Below are 21,234 nucleotides of genomic sequence, written 5' to 3' on the forward strand. Positions count from 1 at the left end.
AGGGTCTGCTGTCTGGCGGTACATGAAATCCTCCCAGTACAGACTCTGCAGGACAGAAAGGCCCTCGGGGATGGAGCTGTAGCATGCGCGCAGATTTATCTACAAGGTAAGGAGCAGGGAAAGCAGCCTTTTAGCTGTCAGACCTTTCTTTCCGGGGGACGGCACTTTGCTTTGCCACATCAGATCTCATATCCATTTATGTTAACGGAGCCCAGTATGGGGGACAGGAATGTGCTTGTACCGGAGGTATTCTCGACTGTCCTGGTGGTGAGCAGTGAAACGGGCTAAATTAGCTCCCCCGGAGGGTGCGGGCGCTTCTAGAATTTGGGCCAATTTGTTGACTGCCTATAATCGCCTCTGTGGGAGGCATGACTGGCGGATGAAAGTAGCTGGAGAATGTAAATGTAAAGAGACACAGAGAGACAATGAGGTGGATGGACCCTTGAGAAAAATCCGGAAGCCTGCTGAACTGATCTGGTCTTGAAGAGCATGGGTTTCAGAGCCAGAATGTCCTGGGTTTGAGTCTCGGCTTTATCACTTACCAGCTGGATGACCCAGGACAAGTGATTTAACCTCTCTGAGTCTCAGTTTCCTCCTCTGTAAAATGGGGATGACAGAAGACACACCTCATAGGGTTGGTTGGAAAATCAGAGCTACTATACGGTACCCAGCACATCGTAGGTGCTCAGGCAGTGGTATCTCCAGACTAGCAGGAACTAGAGCAAGCTGCTCGTCTCACTCCGCTCTGAGCCGGCCGTGGTGTTCCTAGAGGGGTCTGGCTCAAGAGCAGTGGAAATAGGGAGGCTGGGGGCAGGGAGGGCCTGGAGGCAGGAAAAAAGACCAGAGGAGAAGACCCATCGGAAGTGGGATTGAACTTATTCCATGAGCTCTTGAGGTGGGGTATCCCAGGGAGGCAGAGTCCTCTCAATATAAGGAAAAGCTTCTGAAGGGAGGTCTGACAACATGAGGGGCTGTCTGAGGCTGGTAGTGAGCCCTAGTGCAGAGGAAGCAATCAAGGGGTTGAAAGCTCTTCTTTGAGCTTCTCAAGAAAGTTCGGGTGGATTCCCACACTGAGCAAGCAGTGGTCCTAAACCTGGCATCAAAAAGCACATGGGTGCTTATTTAAAATGCAGACTCCTGGGCCTGGGGCGACACTCAGAAATCCACTTCTTCACCAGCATGCTAGATGATGCTTTGGGGCTGGTTGGCTGACAAAAGACTGAGAGCCACTGGGTAGAGGTGTGACTCTGTGACCTCCCAGCTCCCTTGGCATTCCAAGAGACTAACATCTGTGGGGAAGAGAAGGCTTTGGGAGAGGGGGTCTCCTTCTTCCTGGAGGGCAGGGCTTCATCTCCCTACAGGGGCAGGACTCAGGAAGGGACAAGCACCATCTGAGGGTGGGGTACGTCCACTTCCCTTCCTTGGGTTGAGGGTTAGACCTACGGAGACACTTCCAGACAGTAGGACTGTCAAGGGCTGTGACACTGAGGAACTGCTCCTTCTGGAGGGCTTCACGGGGGGGCAGGGATGGGCAGCTGTCAGGATGGATGAAGGCCTGGGTGCTAGCGCTCTGAACCCCTTGTGGCCTTTGCCAGCCTGGTAACAATGAGAAGGAACAGACGTGAGCCTCTGCTGTAGAGTGAAATTGCTTTGCCAGCCTGCTGACAGCATGAGCTAGATGGGCATCTGGAAGGGGAAAGGCAGGCAGATCTCACACGAAGAAGTTAAATGTCTCTGGAAAGGGGACTTTTGTGCCGGGTGGCCAATTCCTGCCAACGCAAACTGGTGCCTGGATTTCCGTTGTTGCACTTTCTCCAGATTTCACACGTGTGTGGTTGCCAGCGAGCGCACATGTACCAGGGAAAACCTTCTCGCTGGCAGCTATGTCTCTGCCGTGCCCTCTGTAGAATGCTGCTGACTCCCTGCACTCACCTTCCCTGGCGCCTGGCATTGGGTACGATTAGGCAACTATTTGCTATGCTGGCAGTGGCTGGAGGCCTTCGGGCTCCCCGCACACCCTCCAGCTGGCCCGTGGTCCATTTCCCTGTCACAGGCCACGTGCCCACCCTTCGCTCTCCGTGTGGAGAAGAGGGAGCAGGGGAGAAGACTTGCCTTTTCTGCGAAGACCTGGTTGCCAGAGAGCTGGGTGAGGTGTAGGAACTCCAAGTGCAGGGACCCAAACTCCGCCAGGATGCTGCTACTCCCTGCCATGGCCCAGCCCCAGCTCCTGTTGGAGCCGCTGAAAGACAGAAGCAGCCTCGGTCACCCGCTGCCAGCAGGGCTGGCTCCTCTGCTCCGCTGGGGAGCACCTACTGTGTGCCAGGCACTGGACTAGGAGCGTCGCCATGCAATCCCAGTTAATCCTCCCTGCGGGTCGGTACTATTCACAGCCCCATTTAGCTGATGAGGACACTGAGGTTGGTGAGAAACTTGCCGAAGTTCACCCAGGCCTGTCTGACAGGCAATATTCTTTGTTTCTGTGGTCAAGCAGCTTCTGCAAGACGTGTAGGCTCCAGAAGAATATTAGCAGAGCTGCCTTGGTGGCCAAGACCTGGCACACACGTGATGCTAAATTTACAGGTGATACCGGTAATGCTGTCAGGGGCCACAAAGACCCCCCCAACCTACACACGGAACACGCTATTTCTATCCACTTGTCAATGGCTCATAATCATTGTTGCTGCTTGTGGAGGGTAAACGGTGCGTGGCTGGGGTCCGAAGGGGGCAGATGAAGAGCAGGGATGGCCCTGCTCCCCTCCCCCCCTCAGCCAGTACTGCTCATGGACACACAGTGGCCCCCGCCTGGAACTCCGTGGAACCCACACCTGAAGGGTGGGTGGCCCTGCTAAGACCACACACCTGGGGCTGCTGGACCCTGGGAAGTCTGAGGTTAGGAATGAAAGCAGCAGGGGCTCTCAGAGCAAATGTCTCCTCACTCGCCGGGCACGTACATGTCTCACGAACACCTTAGATGGGTCACCAGCATGACCCTGCGACCCCGCCAGAGAAGGCTGTCAACTAACCGCTTCCTCCCTTTCCTTGAAAGTACTGGGTGCTTTCAGGGAGGAAGAGTGCAGGGGCAGGGCCTCGGGTAATCCTCCCATCTGCCCCTTTCACAGATGAGGAAAACAAGGCACAGGACAGTGAAATCACTGCCCAAGATCACACAGTAAATGGAACAGTGGGGACCCAAGGCTGGTCTGACGCCAGAGCTTGCCCCAGTCACTGTGCAGCTGCCGGCCTGTCGTCTCATTACATGATAAGAGGCCAGGACGCTGCCTTTCCAGGAGCTGTCCCTTAAAATCTCCCTGGGACCTGCAGCCAGGAGGCACAGGTTCAAGTCTGTTAGCAGCGAGGTCTTGGGCAAACCATTTCTTCCCATGTACCTTAGTTTCTGCATCCTCAGACTGAGTAAGGATAATGCGTCCCAGTCTCCGCTCCTAGGGCTTTGCGGGGATTGAGAGAGAAGAGGAAGATGCAGAATGGGGGTGGCCTTGGGTAAGCTGCTTCCTCTCCCTGATCTGAGTCCTCATGTGTATCACGATGCTCTTTCCTGTGGGACATTTAGGACAACCAGGGAGACAAGGGTCAACCTCCCTCTGCAGGGAGGTTGTGGGGGACAGTGGGTAGGCACAGAGCAGGGTGGAGTGAGTGCCCCCTATCTGTAGGGCCTCCAAGGTGCAGTCCGTGTGTGGCAGGCTGGGGGGTTGGCTCTGCCGGGGCCTCTGGAAGCCCCTCTGCCTCCTTGCTGTGGTAGCTCTGGCTCCCTGGGAACTGGCCTCTGTCATCCCTCTGTCTCCCAGGGACAGGAACTAGGAAGGCAGGCGTGGGTCTGGGAGGTCACAGTTTGCCAGCTGAGGGGCACCGCTTTCTTTATCTGGGGTGGGCTGGGGCTCCCCTAAGGCTGCTCTTCTCCTCTCTGATGTGGTTTCAGGAAAGTCAGGAAACTCTTCCAGCTTCCAGAAACAGACGGAATTGAGTTTTAGGATCTCCTGGAGCAGGTGATCTCAGTAAACATACCTGCTTCCTTAGGTATTTTCCTGACTTGGGGGCAGGTGGGGAGGGATGGGTTGCACAGAGAGGGGAAACTTGGCTCCTCGATAGTAAATAAAACAGCTTCCAGGTGCAGGCACTGGGGCAGGCGTTTGCATCATGACTTCATTTAAAGCCCACAAGGCAAAGCATCATTAAACCTTGAGGAAATAGGCTCAGAAAGGGAAGTGAGTTGCCTTCAGAAGCTCAGAGCTGGTAAGTGGTGGAGGCAGGATTCAAACCTCAGAGGGCACTTCCCTAAGGGGTCCCCCAGATGGCCCCATATCCACCTCGAGGGAGGGGGAAGCTGACCCCTCTCTGTCCCTCTTCCCCCCACGCCAAGAGACCTCTCTCTCCAGCCTGTGATCTCAGTGGGAGCTGCAGGTACCCACAGAGGGCTTCCTGAATAATTGATGCTTCCTGCCCTCGCAGAGAAATTCAAGGTAAAAAAACACCCCCCCAGCCACCAGCCATCTTTTGTTCTCATTTTCCCCCACAGGAGCCTCTCCCTCCTCTCTCCTCCCTCTCAATGCTCATCCTCCCAAGTGGGCCTCCTGTGGTCGAGCCACCCTGGGCAGAGGCGGGCGGTGGGCCAGGCACCTTCTTCTCTCCTGCCTGGCTTCAAATGCTGGCTCCCCCAGTTCCCAGCTTAGGAGACCTCAGGCGCGTCAGTGAGTTCTTCTAGACCCCAGTCTCCTCATCTGTTAAATGACAGTACCCACACCTCATAGAGCCATTGTGAGGTATAAATTATGCACGTGATGACTGCCATTGCTACCATTATGTAATTACGCACATCTACATTATGTGTTGTTTGTTAGAGTCAAGTTCCTAATATGTGCCAGGCAGCAGCGGTATCTTATTTTACCTTCACATCCAACTTCAGAGGTAGATACCAAGATTCTTATTTCATAGGTTAGGATACTCAGACTCAGAGAGGGGGAGACACTTTTCCAAGGTCACACAGTAAGTGACAGTGCTGGTAGAGCTGATATCAAATCCAAATCCTAGGTACTTTGTGCCCCAAATGCATCTGTTCTGGGCAGCATCCAGAGACCAGGAGGTCTTCGGATCGGCCTCATGAGGCAACGGGCTGATGGAAGCTCTGCCCTCTGCTCCCCTCCTTGCCTTTTAAGTCTCCAAGTGGACTCTCCCCTGGTGGGAGGGGCTGCTCCACAATGCCCCTCCCCAACCTGGTGGAAGCTTCTACATGTGTGTGCCTGTGTGTGCACACGTGTGTATGGTGAAATCGTTAACTCTGGAGCCAGACAGACCAGGATTCTAACTTTGTTTTGCTGCTGTGTGACCTGGGTAAGTTACCTCACCTCTCTGAGTCTGTTTCTTCACTGTTAAAATGGGGTCCATGTGGTTGTTGTGTGCTGAAAAGAGAGAATCCACGTCATTGTGCCTGGGACACAGTGAACATTCAAAAACGTGCACAATTATTACAATGTGTATGTATGTGTGTAGCAGAAACGTGCACATGTAAACGCATCTTTGTGTGTGAATCTGGGCACATACATAGAGGTGGGAGAGTGCGTGTGACAAAGGTGAGCCTGCATATCTGAGTCCTCATGAGTTGGGTGAGTGGCAGTGGGGTGCATATGTGTGGGTGAGGCTGGGTGTGTGAGCGAGCCAGTGAGATTGATTCAGCTGCAGAGGCCCTTGGACTGGCCACCTCCCCTCTCCCGGAGTCCAGTGGTCCTGCAGGTCACAGGTCATGGCCGCCCCTGCCTCCGCCTCCCAGGCCTGCCACCAGGGAGGGGGAGCGGTCACACTCACTTGGGGACCACCTCCCTTCAGGGTCCTCCTCACAGGGCAGTTTGGGGACAGGGCCTAGTTACTGCCCCTCCTACTAGGGCCCAGGTCCGAGCTGCTCACAGCCAGCCCTGCTCTGAGCAGGGGCAGCAGTGTGGACCCAGCTCCCACCAGCAGGCCCTCCCCAAAGGGAACACTCAGCGCCACGCGGGCTGTATACATCCCTGACGTTTTCCCTGGTGGAATGGGGAGGCATTTTTAGCAACACACACCCTCCCCAGAAAATGAGAGGGAGGTGTTGCCAGGAAATATGCACACACGTACCTATGTATACAGCACTGGCAGCATGCAAACAGCCTAAAATAAACGCGCTTTCTTAATCAGAAATGTCAGGATCTGAGGGGGATCAGGTCCGGGCTCTGCAGGACACGGGTAAGGCAGGCAACCAGGGCTGCAGCTTGTGGGGCTTGCTTGGAGTCAGGGGGGTGTCACGCATGGAGGAGGGAGGGGTGCCTGAGCTAAGGTCTTATCCCAGACCCCAGGCAGTGAGGCCTGAGAAGCTGGACCCGGGACAGGGATCCAGAAAGACGGGGTGTTTGTGTCTTGGCTCCAAGATGTCTGGCCGTGTTGCTCCAAGATCAGTGTTGGTGGGAAAGGAATCTGAGCAGGGATCAAAGTGTCAGGGTCTGAGGAGTCAGCCCTGGCACCGAGATGGGGGTTTGATGGGCCCTGAGGGCCCCTCCCTGGCCTGCAGTGAGATTTAAGTGACATCACAGCCCAGGAACCCTTTCTGACCACAGAGATGAAGATGAAGAAGGTGAAGCTGCTGAGCAGGCCGAGTCCTCCCTTCTTTGCAAGGCCCTAGAGGGTGTGACCTCCCCAGGAAGAAAGGGGGCCTTGGGCACTCCACCCGAGCCCAGGGCCCCTGCCTCCCCTCCCCTGTTGGGCTGAGATCCCTGAGATAAGAAATCGCTTCAGGAGGTGGAACAGAAAGTCCAGTGTGATGGACATATTGCAGCCCTCCCCCCAGGCTCAGGTTGTAGGATGGTCTCAGGAATGGCCCCAGAGGGCTCCCTGGGTGCCTGAGGACCGGCACGTGCCTTCTACCAGGTCTCCAGGTCTGCTCCGTGCATCGTGAGGGTGGCAGGGTTCCTGCCTGAGGGAGGGCCAGGTGGGTGTTGGGAGCAGAGCTTTTGATCTGTAACAAAATGGGTTAAAACTTGGCCCCATTGCCTGTGAGCTAGAAGACCTTGGGCAACGGGCATAATATAAACACCCACCGGAAAGGACTGCTGTGAGGAGTGTGCCCGGGAGGCGTTGAGCAAAACCCTTAGCGTAATGCCAGGCGCAGGGTGATCGCTCAATAAATGGTCAGGCCAGCAGTCATCAGAGCCGGTCTCTCATGCTGCACACACTGCCTCACGTGAACATTTGTTGAAGGAATGAACAAAGAAAGACGGGAACATGGGTCCTGCCTTCAAGAAGCTCCAGGGCCGGTGGGGGAACGCGAAGACTGAGTGTGACAAGGGCCACAGGAAGCAGATAAAGCGCCTGGAGGCCAGGAGAGGCAAGGACACTTTTGGCTTCTGGAGAAGGTGGCATCTGAGCTGGGCTCTGATAGCCAGGGAAATGGTGAGAGATGGCAGCCCAGGGGAGGAAGAGAGCGAGGGAAGGCAAGACAGTGGGGTGCATTGGGGTCTCCAGGAGCAAGATTCATGCTCCTCAGTGGATCCTAAAGCTGGCTGGCCACTATTCCCCTGACTTTGAGCCCGTCCTTTCCCCTCTGGGTCTCAGTGCCACATCTGGCTCCCACCCTCACAGAGGGAAGTTCCCGGGGGCTTTGGAGCGGGACAGAGCTGCGGCCCCGGCCCCACCTGCTCTAGCTGTGTCACCCCGGGTCCCTTCTACTCTGGCTCTGTGACTTGGTGAACGTCCAGAAAGACTCTAGTTCACACGCTGAATTACGCAAACTATCAGGAGGGGAAACGATGCAAGTGGCCAAGAAAAACCAGTTTTAAAACAGTCGGTAGAAAGAAACATGCCAGTGGTTTCTTGATTAGTGGAGTCAGAGGTGATTTTCTGGGTCTTATCCAACACTTCTGGTATAATCCACATTTTTTTTTGCAATGAGGATTTATTTTTATAGGGAGGAATCACAATAAATATTATTGAAAATGGAGTTGGAAGTCCTGGGCTCATGTCCTGGATGGTCCGTTACTGGCTTATGTGACCTCGGCCAGGGTCTTTCCTCCTCGGAGTCTGAGCCTCCATGGGCTTGATGCTTCCAGAAGCCCCTCTGGGTTCTGACAGCCCCTCTGGGCTCCTGAGACCCAGCCCTGACGGGGGCTGAGGGGTCAGCAAACCAGGGTCCCTCTGCCCAGGGTCCTGACTCCCCAGCACCTTTGGGCTCCTGCTCGTGGTGGGAGGTGTGATGTGCCTCCCGGCCCGGGATCCCAGCTGGGTAGGGAGGGCAGTTGGGGCACAGCGGCGGGGCTGTGACTCACGGCAGTGTTACGAGATGATCACAGAGGAACGGCGGCCCCTTCTCCATGCCAGAAAGATCAGGCCTTGCGTGGCCTGAACCCGAGAACCAGGTTTAGTGACCAACGCCAGCTCAGGAGAGCCCCTGGCTCAGGCTAGTTGTCACTGTGCCACTGACCCCCGTGATTCCTGCGGCGGCATCATCCCACCCTGTGTCTCAGTTTCCACGCAGTTGCAGCCGAAGCCACAAGTGGGAAACCAGACGGCATCCTACCTTTTGAAGTTCACCACGCCTTTTGGGATTCCCGTGGGGGTATCGAAGGCTGGCAGGAGTTTCTCTCCCAGCTTGATGGCCTTTATTCGGAACACCTGCAAGGAAGGGTCGAAGGGCACTGTGAATCCTGGCGGATAAACCTGCCAAGGCTGCTGGGCCCAGAGTGGGAGGTGCATTAGGCTCTGGGGTCAGACAGGCCTGGACGTGAACCTGAGTCCATGAATTCCTGGCTCAATTTCCTCCCTTGTTTATAAATCCAGGGCAATATTGCCTTCCTCAGAGGGTTGCTGGAGGAATGAAAATTAGATAATAGTTGTAAAGCCCTTACTGCAGGGTCAGGACTAGGACGAAGGCTCAGTGATTATGCTGTGCTGGGAAGACGGAGCAGTCAGGGCAGCGGGTCACCAATGGTCAGTGCCTGCCTGCACGGCGGGACCAGTGCACCCCAAGCTGAGTGCGTGAGAAACACATTCGGATAGAGTGTAAGGAGCACGGAATGGGGAGCTCCCGGCCTTGCTTCCCAACCTGCCTTCCGTTTGCTTCTCAGCAAACCTCTGTCTTCCCACCTGTAAACCCAGGGGAAGGGCCTTTCCCCTCTGACATTCTGATTCTGCCCATTGTTCCTATTTTACAGCGGCAAAGGTGAATGGCTAAACCGGTGATGTGATAGTCGGGGAGCCACAGGGAGGTCCCAGGTGTCAGGGCCCTTGCACGAGGCTCTAAGCCCCTCAAACTGTTCTGGTTAATTCAAAAGCACCTGTGACCTTCTGGCTCCTAGGAATTTATTCTAAGGGAATAAATCATCAAGGATGTTGCAAAGCCTTAACTTTATGGCTATTTATTCCAGTGTTGTTTAGAATAGTATAGAAAAACCGGAAATACTCTAAATATCAAGCCACGGGGAAGTGGTGAAATTATGGCTTACCCATGCAATGGAATACCATGCAGCCACTGAAGTGATGTTGGAGAAGATTATTTCATAGCAAAAAACGGTTTATAATCTATTAAGAGAAAATATTTCACAATGGTGTGATTCAACTTTCGTAAAAATTATATACAAATGGATGCATGAGGAAAGGTTGGGAATACACTGAACTATTAACCATGGTCTTCTCGGAGGACTAGGCTCATGGAGGATTTTTATTTTCTTCTTTTGGCTTAACTCTATTTTCTGTGCTATTTTTACAATAAAAGCAAACTCACAATAACATTATTTATTTTTGAAAAGCTGAGAAGCAAGTCCCTAAGCAACCACTCCTGGTGGGACAACAAGCGTTTCCTTTCACTTCTGGGGCTCCAGGGAGACTCAGTGTGCTGACCGCCTGCGTGTTGTTGCAAAATGAAGTCTTCTTGAGGTCTCTCCTTCTAACATGTGCAATTTAAAGGTTCTGAGGCAGCTGTTTGGGGACCGCAGTGGGGAGGAGTTCGTGAACACTACCTGGGCTATGGATTAGAGGCCTCTGTGGGGCGGGTGTAGTTCTTGTTTAGGAAGGAGGGAGGGTGGGAGGGAGAGGGAAGAATTGCACCTGGGGCCTGGTAGTGATGGGTGACAGAAGATGACAACGTCCAGCGCCAGACAGTGGGTCCTAGAAGTGGGCACTGGGGCAGCCACAGCAGAATCCTGAGGGAGCTTGTCTAGAATTCAAATTCCAAAGCCTCGAGTCACCCCAGAAGCCACTGGTTTAGCAACAACAAGGGGCTCTCGTTGGAAGGTCCTGATCTCTTCATTTGCCCCCCGGGGAGGCTGAGCACAGAGGCACGAGGGAACGAAGGAACCCACGGGAACCTGACCCAAGGCTGGGGCTCCAGGCTGCCCTCCGCCTGAGGACGCCAAGCTAACTCCTCTGAAATGCTCCTCTCTGCCAGCAAACCACATCTCCTCCTTTGGAAGGCCCTGATGCAGGCTGGCACGGCAGAGCCTCAACCATCCCAGGGAGGATGCTGCAGGTGTGACTGGACAGGAGTGGTACCATGCGGAACAGAACACCTGTCCTCCTTATCATTTGGAAATGATGTGTCTTATCTACGTGACCTTTGATCCTTGCAACAGGCTTGTGGGGAAGGTGTTGACCCACTTTGAGGAAAACAAAACTGAGTCTCAGAGAAGCAAGTTGTCCAAGGTTATGGACCTATTAAGTGGCTCTTTTCCAGGACACCAAGCCGCCTCACCAACACAGAGAGACATGGCCTCAGACAGCCAAGGCACGCAATGGGCGGTGGCCTAGTGGTTCCAGAACAGAGGTGAGAGAGACCAGCAAAAATTACATCCTGTAGAGTGGAAAGGGCTCTTGACTGGGAGTCAGAGGCCAGGTTCAGATCTCCCCACTTAGCAGCTGTGCGACCCCACGTGAGCCAGGTACTGTCTCTGAGCCTCATCTTCACAAAGGAACAGTGACGTGTGCCCTGGCTTCTTCAAAGGGGTCTTCTAGAAATCAGATGAGAGGATGTTCATAAATGAATATGCTATAAAAACTGTAGGGCTTCCCTGGTGGCGCAGTGGTTGAGAATCTGCCTGCCAATGCAGGGGACACGGGTTCGAGCCCTGGTCTGGGAAGATCCCACATGCCGCGGAGCAACTGAGCCCGTGAGCCACAACTACTGAGTCTGCACGTCTGGAGCCTGTGCTCCACAACAAGAGAGGCCGCGATAGTGAGAGGCCCGTGCACTGCGATGAAGAGTGGCCCCCGCTTGCTGCAACTAGAGAAAGCCCTCACACAGAAATGAAGACCCAACACAGCCAAAAAATAAATAAATAAATAAATAAAAAATTAAAAAAAACCCAAAAAACTGTAAAGTGCTTTGCAAATGGCACCTGGTGCAGCTGTGGTTGTTCCTGTTATTCTGTGGAAGCAGAGTCTCTGTGCCCCCCCCACCCCGCCCGCCCTACCCAGCAGGGGGTCCACCTCCTGCAGGTTCCCTCTGAAGCAAGAAAGGCCTCAGCCCAGGAAGGGGTGTGGGATCTCCTTCACCGTTCATTGCACAAACACCGTGGGAAAGACCCACTCCACAGGCACCCCTTGTATGCGAGATGGAGGATGGAGAGAGGAGGGAGGCCTCAGTCTGGTGTGGCCGAGTCCTGGTGACAAGCAGTGATGCTGGGCCAGGCTGAACAAGGGCTAGAACCCAGGCCCACGGTGGAAAGACACAGGAGCCAGTGCGACCCGCACCGTCTCCGTGTGCGCCGGTCTCTGCGCGGGGAGGTGCTGGGCACGGAGGGGTCAGGGAGGCGTGGCTGGAGGACGGGGCTGTGCCCATAACCCGGAAGCCTGCCTGCCCAGGGGTTCTGAGCCACTCGGGCTCCCCTGGGGCCTTCTGGACACAGGCACTCCTACCACACCCCACGGCCTGGTCTGCCCCCCAGAAATCGCTGGCCCCACACTCACCCCTGTGAGCCCTGAGCTGCATGGCTCCACCCCCATCCTGGACGGGAGGCTGGCCGGTGCCCGTGCAGAGCACGGCGCCTTTTTCTGCTCCACATCATTTTCCTGTCCTGGGGTTTTCAAATGAAATTCAGGCCTTGGGTGGCTCGCAGGGTTCCCATGGACAATCATTTGGGGACAAACTGGTACAAGCGGTAATCTCTGCTGAGGAGATTAGGCTTGATGGAGAGGGGCCCCGAGCGACCGGAGAGATCAAGTGCTCGCCGCCTGCTGCCTCCGCCCGCGTGGCCTCCGCCCGTCCGCGCCACTTGCTGGAAGGGAAGCGGCAGGGCTTCCTCTGACAGCAGCGGCAGAGGCTCCCCACCAGCAGGGGGCAGGATAATTATGTCTCCAAGCGGACAGAGCAGCGGCTGTGCTGAGCAGTGCAGCCGCCGCTCTGCGTAGGGGCCGCACAACTGCCGGGTGCCCCATGCGCTCGCTGGGGATTCTGCCAGCCTCCCCCCAGATCCTCAGGCTGTGCTTTCCCAGGCGCTCAAGACGGATGAAGTCTCCCATTTCTGTGGTTCTCAGGATTCCTTGCTGTCAGAAAACATGGGCTTTGGAGCCCTTCAGCCCTGGGGCCAAACCCTTTCCCACTTGTCCCATTTCACAAGAGCTCTCTGACCCCAGGGTGTTAGGACCACCCCACAGTGGGGAAGGCATGAGGTCTAGGGGCGGGAGAAGGGACTTGCTCAAGGCCACAGGCAGGTGCCACATAGGGATGAGACGCAGGTTTTCTGACTCTGTGCCCAGGGCTCTGCATTCTCGCCGCCCTTCACGGCCCTCCTTCTGGAAGCCAATGCAGTTCGCCTGGGCCGAGTGGCCAGCAGTGGCTGCCCACCTCCCCGGTCGCCCCCTTGAGACCTGGAGCTGGGGTTTGGCTGGTGTCTGGCCCGGGAGGAGAGGGCAAGGGGGTGGCTGTGGAGCAGGCCAAGGCCAAGGGTCCCGAGGAGGAAATGGTGAAACAACGGTCTTGGCTTTATCAGTCCTGAGAACCAGCATGTGCGAAAACCAGTCCAGCAGCAGCACAAGCCTGGACGGAGCACAGATATCGCAGGTGCCCTATGGGGAGCTGTGTGGATGGTGGGCAGACCCAACTGCTGCCCTTGGAGAATTTACTAGCAACTGTGGGAGCCACCTGGGCTCCCCTGGGAAGCAAAATCGAAGCATCAGACAGAAGAGGAGGAAGAATCTGTGGGTGGCACCATGGAGATGGGATTCATATCCCCTCAAATCCCTGTTTCCTCACTGGTAAAATGAGGGGGTGGGATTGGATGTTCTCCTAAGCCCTTTCCAGCCTGGATGGTCCAGGGGCTTTGAAAGGCCAACTTACCTCCTCTCCCGTCAGGTAGAAGGCTGAGAGAAGTCCTCCGATGTACCGGATGTTCACTTCGAACAAGGATGCTTCTCCACTCTGCAGGGCAGAAAGACAGGGAGGGCAGTGGGGACATTTGTGACATGCCCACAGGGCTTCCTGAGGCAGCCAGGCCCTTGAGACAGGTCACACCTGCCACTGCCCCTGCGCCACTGACCTGGCCACACCTGCGCCGGGCTCCAAGCCCTTGCCCAGCGGGCCAGGCTACCTTTGGTGGTGGTTTTCAGAGCAAAAGGTGAGAGGGATCAGCACCTGCCTGGCGGGTAGCTACTGAACATTTACAGAGTTCCAAATAAACACTGGGTTTGGCTTCCTTCCCCAGCCTTTGCTGGAGGCCATCGGAGCAAAGTTATTCCTGGCTGCTCTCCAAGGAGCTCAGGAACTTGTATGGGGAGCTGCTGGCTGAAGCTTAGCCTGAGGAGGGGCAAATCCTCCTCCTGTCTGGCCCCCTCCTCCCCGAGAGAGCCCCCTGGCTTAGCAGGAGGATGGTGCGGTCCTTCTTTGGGGTGAGAGGGCAAGTGGAAGGTTCTCACAGGAGGTTCTGAGGCGGAAAGGAGGGGTGCCAGGCAGATCCTAGTAGGCAACCAGCAGTGTCTCAGCCTCAGCTCTGTAGCCCTCAGGGCACACCCACACTTGCCTTAATCATTGTTGTTTTCTTTCTGAAGTGTGGACTGCAAAGCAGGGGTGTTGAGGCATCATGCCAAGGACCAGATCTGGGTTAAAATCCCACCTGCGTCACTCACTTGGCTTTCGAACTTTGGGCAAGATATTTAGCTTTTCTCTGCCTGAGTTTCTTCATCCCGAGCAGGGTGGATATGAGATCCTGAGTGGGGCAGGTGAGATGCCTGCCCAGTGCCTTCCCATTGCTGGGCATGGCTTCATAAAGGAGCCTGTTATAACCCCCCTGCCCCCCAAGGGCTCCCCTTGGCATACTTGCCACATCGCGGTCTTTTGTTATTGATGACAACAATGGTCATCTTTTTATCTGGGAGAGATTGTCCATTAACAGAGCACATGCAAAGCTACTCTCTTTTGCCTTACAGTCCTTGGTGAAGTCATCATTCCCACTTTTCAGATGAGAAAGCCCAGGCTCAGAGAGGTGGAGAGACCCCATCTTGCTTTCTTCCAGGGACACTCCCAGTCTGTCCCAGCCTGTCTGAATGTCCCTAGGCTTGCCCAGCCCTGCCACCACCTGGCTCCTCAGGTAGCTGCCTGAGGCCCGCTCTCTACCCACCATCTGCATAGGGGTCAAGGTGGGCTATGAAGACACTCCTTCCTTCTCCTGCTTCTGATACTGTAGGAAATGGGAGGATTGTGAACTTCCTCGCCTCGCACAGACTAGCAGAAGTCATAACAAGCCTCAAAATCATCACAGTGATGATGGCACCACTTTATCTGTATTGGACTTTATAGTGTCATCAAATGCTTTTTACAACCCTCCGAGGTGGTCAATCCTCACAAGCCTGTGAATTAGGCATTATCATTGTACCATCTTTTGGTTGGGAAAGTAAGGCCCAGGAGGGTTAAATGACTTTTCCCAGGCTGCGAGCTGAGCCAGAGGCTCTCCTGTAGCGTTGCCTTCCTGGCCTTTCCGCACTTTGTCTCTCTGCCCTGCTCTGCTCTGACGTGGGCCTCTCCAGGAGCAGAGGCCTCCATTCTGCCAAGAGCTGTCCCGGTTCATAGCAGGATCTGTCACTTGTGCAGCCCCAGATGGAGCCCGACAGTGTGTTTTGATGTGACCCTTCCCCCTACCCATCTGTCTCCATGTCTTGCTGCCCCAAACCACCTAAACAGCCTCTCCCTGTGGGGAGCTGAGACCTCCAGGAAGGATCTGTTACTTTAGTCTGGGCTGGGAGATCAGTGGGAGAGACATCTGGTATTTAAGGCTTCTGTACCATCCATATACATGAGCATCCCCTCCCCAAGGCCCTGGTCCCTGACCAGGGATGCCTGCAAGGCTGGAAACCAAGAGGGCCCCAAACCTGGCCATGGCCTCAAACCAGACAGCTCCCCCTGCCCCTCTCACTCTCAAGAGGGCAGCACGGGGGTGGATGGGGACCTCTAGGTTAGGGGAGCTCCGAGCAGATAACCACTTCTCCCTTCCCAGAGTCGCTTCCCCTGTTGCTGCTGTTCTGTCTGACAGATTCAGTCCCAGAAGGGGCTTCCTGGGTGGGAGCAATGTGCCTGGCACCCTAGGGAGGGCAAGAATGGCTGTCTTCCACCCCGGGGAGTTCCGGCTGGTAAATACTCATGGGCCGGCCAGGGCTGGGGGGACATCCCCCACCTTAAGGCTGGTCTGAGGAGAGGGGCCCTGGCGCAGCGTGCACGGAGCCCTGCTTCCAAGAATGCTCTGCTGAGCAGCGTGGGAGCAGCGGGTCACTGACCTCTCGGGCCCCTTCTGGCTCCAATACCCCGGAGGTCTTCGACTCACCACGTTCAGGTGGAAGCTCTCTTCCACCCAGGCCTTGGCCTCCTGGAACTCCTCCTTCAGCTCCATGAGGTAGAGGGTGTCGAGGGAATCAATGACTGTTGCCCCGCTGAGGCCTCCTGCAGGCACAGAGGATGGGTCAATCTCGTCCTTTCCACCCCAATCACACGAGCCACCATTCCCCGGGGCCTCCTCTAAATGCCTGGGCAGGCTCCCAGGCACGATCCAGGGAGACTCCAGGGCCACCAGCCTTTGAAGGCACATCCAGGACCCAGAGTCCCCCCATGGGCTGCTTCTTCCTCAGGGCAGCAGAGAGTGGGTGGGGGGTTGGAGAGACTGAATTCAAGGGACGAGCTGCTTCCCAGACTTTGGTCCACTCTTACGTCTGCCAGCAAGTCAACCATCAAGGCCAGTTGGGTGCCCACCACTTCTCTGTCATGGCTGGGGGTGGCGGGTGGGTGGGTGAACTGGCATTTGGTCCACAAAATCTTAACAAATGTGCCAGTCCGCTGACTCTTCAATGCCATTCTTTATTTTATTCTAAGAAAAAAAAAGATGTTCATAAATATTTATCCAGGAAGGTATTTATTGCCATATCATATATAATGGGTAAAGGTTGGGGAAAAAACCTCCAAGTCCAATAATAGGAGATTAGTTATACAAATTGTGGCTTATGTATAAAATAGAACACTATGCAGACATTCACACAACTGAGAAAGACCTATGTTAGTTGGGGAGATACGCATGGGATCTGTTAAGCTAAAAAAAAGTAGATTGCAAAAAAAAAAAAAAAGCACAATATAATTTCTTTACTGTTTGCCAGTGTGGATGAGCCTGAACAGAATTAAGTCTGGCAGGAAGTGATTCAGTGGTTATTGCTGAGTGCTGGGATTACAGGTGCTTTTTGATTTCTTCAGCTCATGGATTATTTTTATAACCAGAAATTTATTTCTGTTTAAAAAAAAAAACAAAACGGAAAGACAGTTTGGACAAAGAAACTAAACAAATGCACAAACCAAAGATTCCATGGCCACTCTTGCTCTAGGCCAGTGGGTACACAAAGCGTGAGCTTTGAGGCCTGACCCCTGCCACTGGGCCTTAGACTCTTGTCCTGGGGGTAAAGGCTGAGAAAATTGTGCAGCTTTCCACATCACAGACTGGACAGCAGAGCGATGAGGAAGAACTCCCCACAGGGGACAACCAGAGCGTGCCTTCTAGAGGACGGTAAAGGAGGAAAGGAGGGAGAAAGAGATATGCCTGGGTCCATCTGGAGGGCTGCCTGGAAGAGATGATGGCCTCCCATCAACTCCTTACAACTTTAGTCATTGCAGGCAGCAGCAATTTCCTTTAGGGACTAGAGGGTAACTTAAGAGGAGTAATTGTTCCTTCAATGTCCTCCTTGCAGAGGCTCAAAGCACTGCGACTCACAGCCTCCACCTTCCCCCAGCAGACACTAGAGCTCGCTGACAGGTGCTGAGCCCCACTTGAGTCTGAAGCACGGCTTTTCGGGCACTCCTGCATTCAGAGCTAGCGTCTAATCTCCTTAATTAGTGCTTCCTTAACTGTTCACTTGTGTTGACTTCGCAGGCAGAGAATCCTTGTGAAACTCAAACACTTAACCACCTCTTTAGGCTGGCCAAGGTCAGATAAAGGGCACGGCTTGGAAAAGGATGGGAGGGAGATCCGGGAGAAGTTGGCAGAAAGTTAAGTCTGGAGGTTAAAGACACATTTCCAGAAGGGAGGGTTTGCAAGGAAGAGTGGAGGGAGGGGAGGGCTGGGGGATGCAGGCGTTTCCCAATCCAGAGACACGTGTCCTGGGACGGCTTCGGCATTTGGGTTGAAGTGAATTTCCAGAATGTCAACCCCTCCTACACTTAAGGATTAGTAGGAAAACATACTCAAAGCCAAACAAAGTTGATCTTTTTCTGGTTTATCCTGGCTGCTTCCCCTGTAGGTGTCCAAGGCTGAGCACGGTTCGTGGGAACTCTTTACCCTCCTGAGGTGCTCAGGCCTTGGGACACAGATGGGCCACACATGGCCAGAGAGGGACCGAGACATGCCCAGGCCAAAGGGCACAGGCCTGGGGTCCACACTCCTGGCTCTGATGCCAGGGTCCCTTCCTGTTAACCACAGGGCCTCAAACCTTACTTCTTAAGGGCCTGGAGGGATTTTTGAGATGCGGCTGCCTCACCCCTAGATTTCATAGATGAGGACCCCAGAGAGGTCCCGCCCAAGATTAGCCCAAGGGAGGAATGGAGCCCCAGGCCGGGCCACGTGTAGTGTGTTTTCCACAAGAGGGCCTCTCAATTCCCTGGGAAAACAGTTTCGGATCTGCTTGCTAAGTCCCCCTCCCCTGCGGGGGCAGGAGGCTGCTCTGACGTGTGAAGAGAAGAGAAGCCCAAGCTGTGTGTCCTTCAAGGTCAAGGGAGAGGCGGCCCAGAGTACCCGATTTCTGGATCCTGCCCCGGGCTGCCTGGTGTTTTCACCCCACAGGCCCTCCATCTCCTGGGCCAACCCTGAGTCCCGAGGCCCCAGGGCCTTGGCTGGGCCGGGAGGGCAGCCAGGGCTCCTCGTGACCAGCTGTCCCTCCCAAACACTCCCGAGGCAGCCGGCTGAGGAGGCGACTCACTAAGAGATTTGTTGGCAAGGTTCTGCCCCTGCTCTCGGGTGTCTGAGCCCTCCTCCCCCTCCGCTCCCACCTACCACACAGCTGGGCTGCAGGCCAGCAAGGCACTTATTGGAAAGCTTTCCGTTTCAGGCCAGAGGTTACCTGGCGGCCAGGCCGGGCAGGAGAGAAGGCCCTATCCTGAATTCAACTCTATCTGCACCTGCAGCTGACCTGGGGCAGCTCCCCAAGGAAAAAGACAGCCGCCTATTCAGTCAACAGGCCCACAACTTGTATGTAAAGAGCCAGCGGGGCATGAAGAGTCAGGTGGCCAGCTTGGAAGCTTCCCTGGGCCTGGGCGGCCCACTCTCCTGGGTGGCCCACCCTCCCGGCTCTAGCTCTGAACTGTTGCTGTTCACAAAGGCCCCCGCTGGCTCCCCTTCCTGTGTTCTTCTGTTAAAAGAACACAGCTCTGGGTTCACATCCCAGCCTGGGCCAGCAACACATCTGCTCTAAGTGTCAAAGTTCTCATCTGTCAAATGAGGTGAAGACCACTGGGCTGGGGCACTGAGGAGCCACTGAAGGTTCCTGAACTGGGACAAAGGTATCGTATAATGCCCAGCCTAAATACACCTGATAAAGACATCTGTACATGCCTGGCACAGTGTAAGTGCTGGACAAATCAGTTCATTGTTCTTATTTCTGGGGTCCCTTAGCTCACCTTGAAACACTGGCCTGGCCAGGGAGATGTGGGTTCAAATCCTGGCTCCACTATGTACTAGCTGTGTGCAGGGCAAGTCACCGTACCTCACTGAGCCTCATTTTTCTCATCTGAAAAAATGGAGATTACAGTAGGACCAACCTCGTGAGGCTGCTGGGAGGGTTAAGTGGGGGGGTGGATGGAAAGGAGTTGGCATGATGTTGGGTACACTTGAGCTTGTCCCCACAAACAGAAGTGTGGCCCTCCTTGTCCCCAGCTGGCCCTGGGCAGCCCCTCCACAAAGTCTTCTGGGGTCACTGAGGCCTTGTGACGCTCCTGCATTACTGGCCTCTCACCACCCTGTTAGGCAGTGTAGGCACAAGATGTGGCTTGCAAAAGCCTTGACCCAACTTAAAGGAAAAGTGTCATATGGGTCCCACCTGTGTCTGCTGCTTCCCACCCCTGACCTGGGTGTGCACCTGCCTCCAAAAGGGTCTACCTACCTCCCGGACCCCTTCCTTCCCCTCTGATTCACCCTGTATATTGTCACCTGATCTGTCTCCCGAAAACCAGATCCGTTGTGTCCATCCCCAGCTCAGAAACCTGCAGTGACTTCACAGTACAACCATACAATAAAGAGTTGTGTGTGTGTGTGTGTGTGCGCTCGCACGTGCACGTAAAGTCTTTTGGGTCTGAATCCAAAGGATCTGGCTAATATCTCGCATCAAGCTCTGCTTCTTGGACACAGGCTGCATCCTCTGGCCTTCCTACCTTTGCATGTGTGGTTTCATCTGACAAGAAAGCTTTTCTGTGCCTCTGGGCATATGCAAAGCCTACACCTTCTTCAAGGTCACCTCCCACTGGCAGCCTTCCCTGATTACACCCAGACAACCTCCTCCCGCCCAGAGAGCTCCCGTAGCACTTTCTTGGGCTTCCCACTCAGGCACCCTCCATTCCCGCCCTGCACTGTGGGGCTCTGTCTCGCCCCCTAACTAGACCATGAGATCTCTGAGGCTCATGCTTCTCTCACACCCCTTCCCTGCCTTGTCTCCAAGCAGCCCGAAAGGCCAGAGCGCCCAACCCTAATGGGCCCCTCCTTATTCCCTGCAGCTTCAGCACATTCCCCGACTTCTGTGACTCTTCTACAAACTTTGCTAGGAGTTGCCTTCCCCATTCCACCTGCTCCTGAGGGGTCCAGAGCCTGCCCAGTGCCTCCTCACCCAGGAAGCCACTGTGATCCTCACCCCACAGTCTGCATGAAGTCTCACCCTCCCCAAGAAGTCTTTCCCAGCCCTTCAGGGCCCACCCTCCATGCCCCTACTCTGTGTACCCCCATCGCCACGACAAGTGCTTTCTCATCACTCTAAAGGGTTCGTCCATTTACTGCCCCGTCCTCCGAAATAGCAGGGGTGCAGTCTGCAGTAGAGTTGTCTCCACACTCAAGAGACAGCTGCCAGTGGGGGTGGGCAGGCTGGAGGGCAGGAGACCAGGCTGGCCCGTCTCTGGCACCTGCACCGACACCTTGGCACCACGCTCACTCTGTGCTGGATCTTGGCCTTCAGGATGCCGCTCTTCCTCTTGCTTCTCCTTTTCACCCTGTGGTTGCTTCTTCCCAGTCTCCTTTGCTGGTTCTTCCTCATCACCAGGCCTCTAAAGACCGGGGCGCCTGGGGCTCCATCCTTGGGCTTCTTCTCTGTCCACCTTCCTTCCTTTAGTGATTCAATCTGGTCTCACAGCTTAAATACCATCCACATGCTGATGATTCCCAGATTTAAGTTTCCAGCCAGGACCTTGACCTCAGAGCCCAGACTCACTATCCAATAACTCCTTACTCACATTTCGGAGGTCCACACACATCTCACCTTTAACTCATCTGAAAGCAAATCCTGCACCTCCCTCCAAACGTGTCCCTCCCACAGTCTTCCCACCTCGGTGAATGCCAGCCCCCTCCTCCCAAGAGCTGTGGGCCCAAGCCCTTGACTTTGCGTCTCTCGCCCCCACATCTGGTCCCACAGCAATTCCTGGTGGCTCTGTCTTCACAAGCGTTCCAGCCTCCGCTCACTCCTCACCTCCTCTGGGCTACCGCCTTCAGAAATGCAAGTCCTATCATGATCATGCCGTTCCTCTGCTCAAAACCCTGCCAGGGCTCCCCCTTGCCTCGG

The 21,234-nt window shown here is 54.9% G+C and overlaps 1 protein-coding gene across 4 annotated transcripts in view; it reads right to left on the bottom strand.

Moving 5' to 3' along the window:
* Window positions 1-21,234, bottom strand: part of MAN1C1 (mannosidase alpha class 1C member 1) — a 131,840-nt gene that overhangs the window by 17,530 nt on the left and 93,076 nt on the right. For all 4 annotated transcript variants that reach the window (XM_082366690.1, XM_082366692.1, XM_082366693.1 and 1 more), the window contains 4 exons: window positions 15,771-15,886; window positions 13,298-13,378; window positions 8,546-8,640; window positions 2,113-2,239 (listed from right to left, as the gene is read on the bottom strand). In XM_082366690.1, coding sequence (XP_082222816.1) covers window positions 2,113-2,239; window positions 8,546-8,640; window positions 13,298-13,378; window positions 15,771-15,886 — 419 coding nt within the window. The remainder of the gene's footprint in view (window positions 1-2,112; window positions 2,240-8,545; window positions 8,641-13,297; window positions 13,379-15,770; window positions 15,887-21,234) is intronic.

Source organism: Balaenoptera borealis (genome assembly GCF_965194805.1).
Source record: "Balaenoptera borealis genome assembly, chromosome: 1".
Lineage (NCBI taxonomy): Eukaryota > Metazoa > Chordata > Mammalia > Artiodactyla > Balaenopteridae > Balaenoptera > Balaenoptera borealis.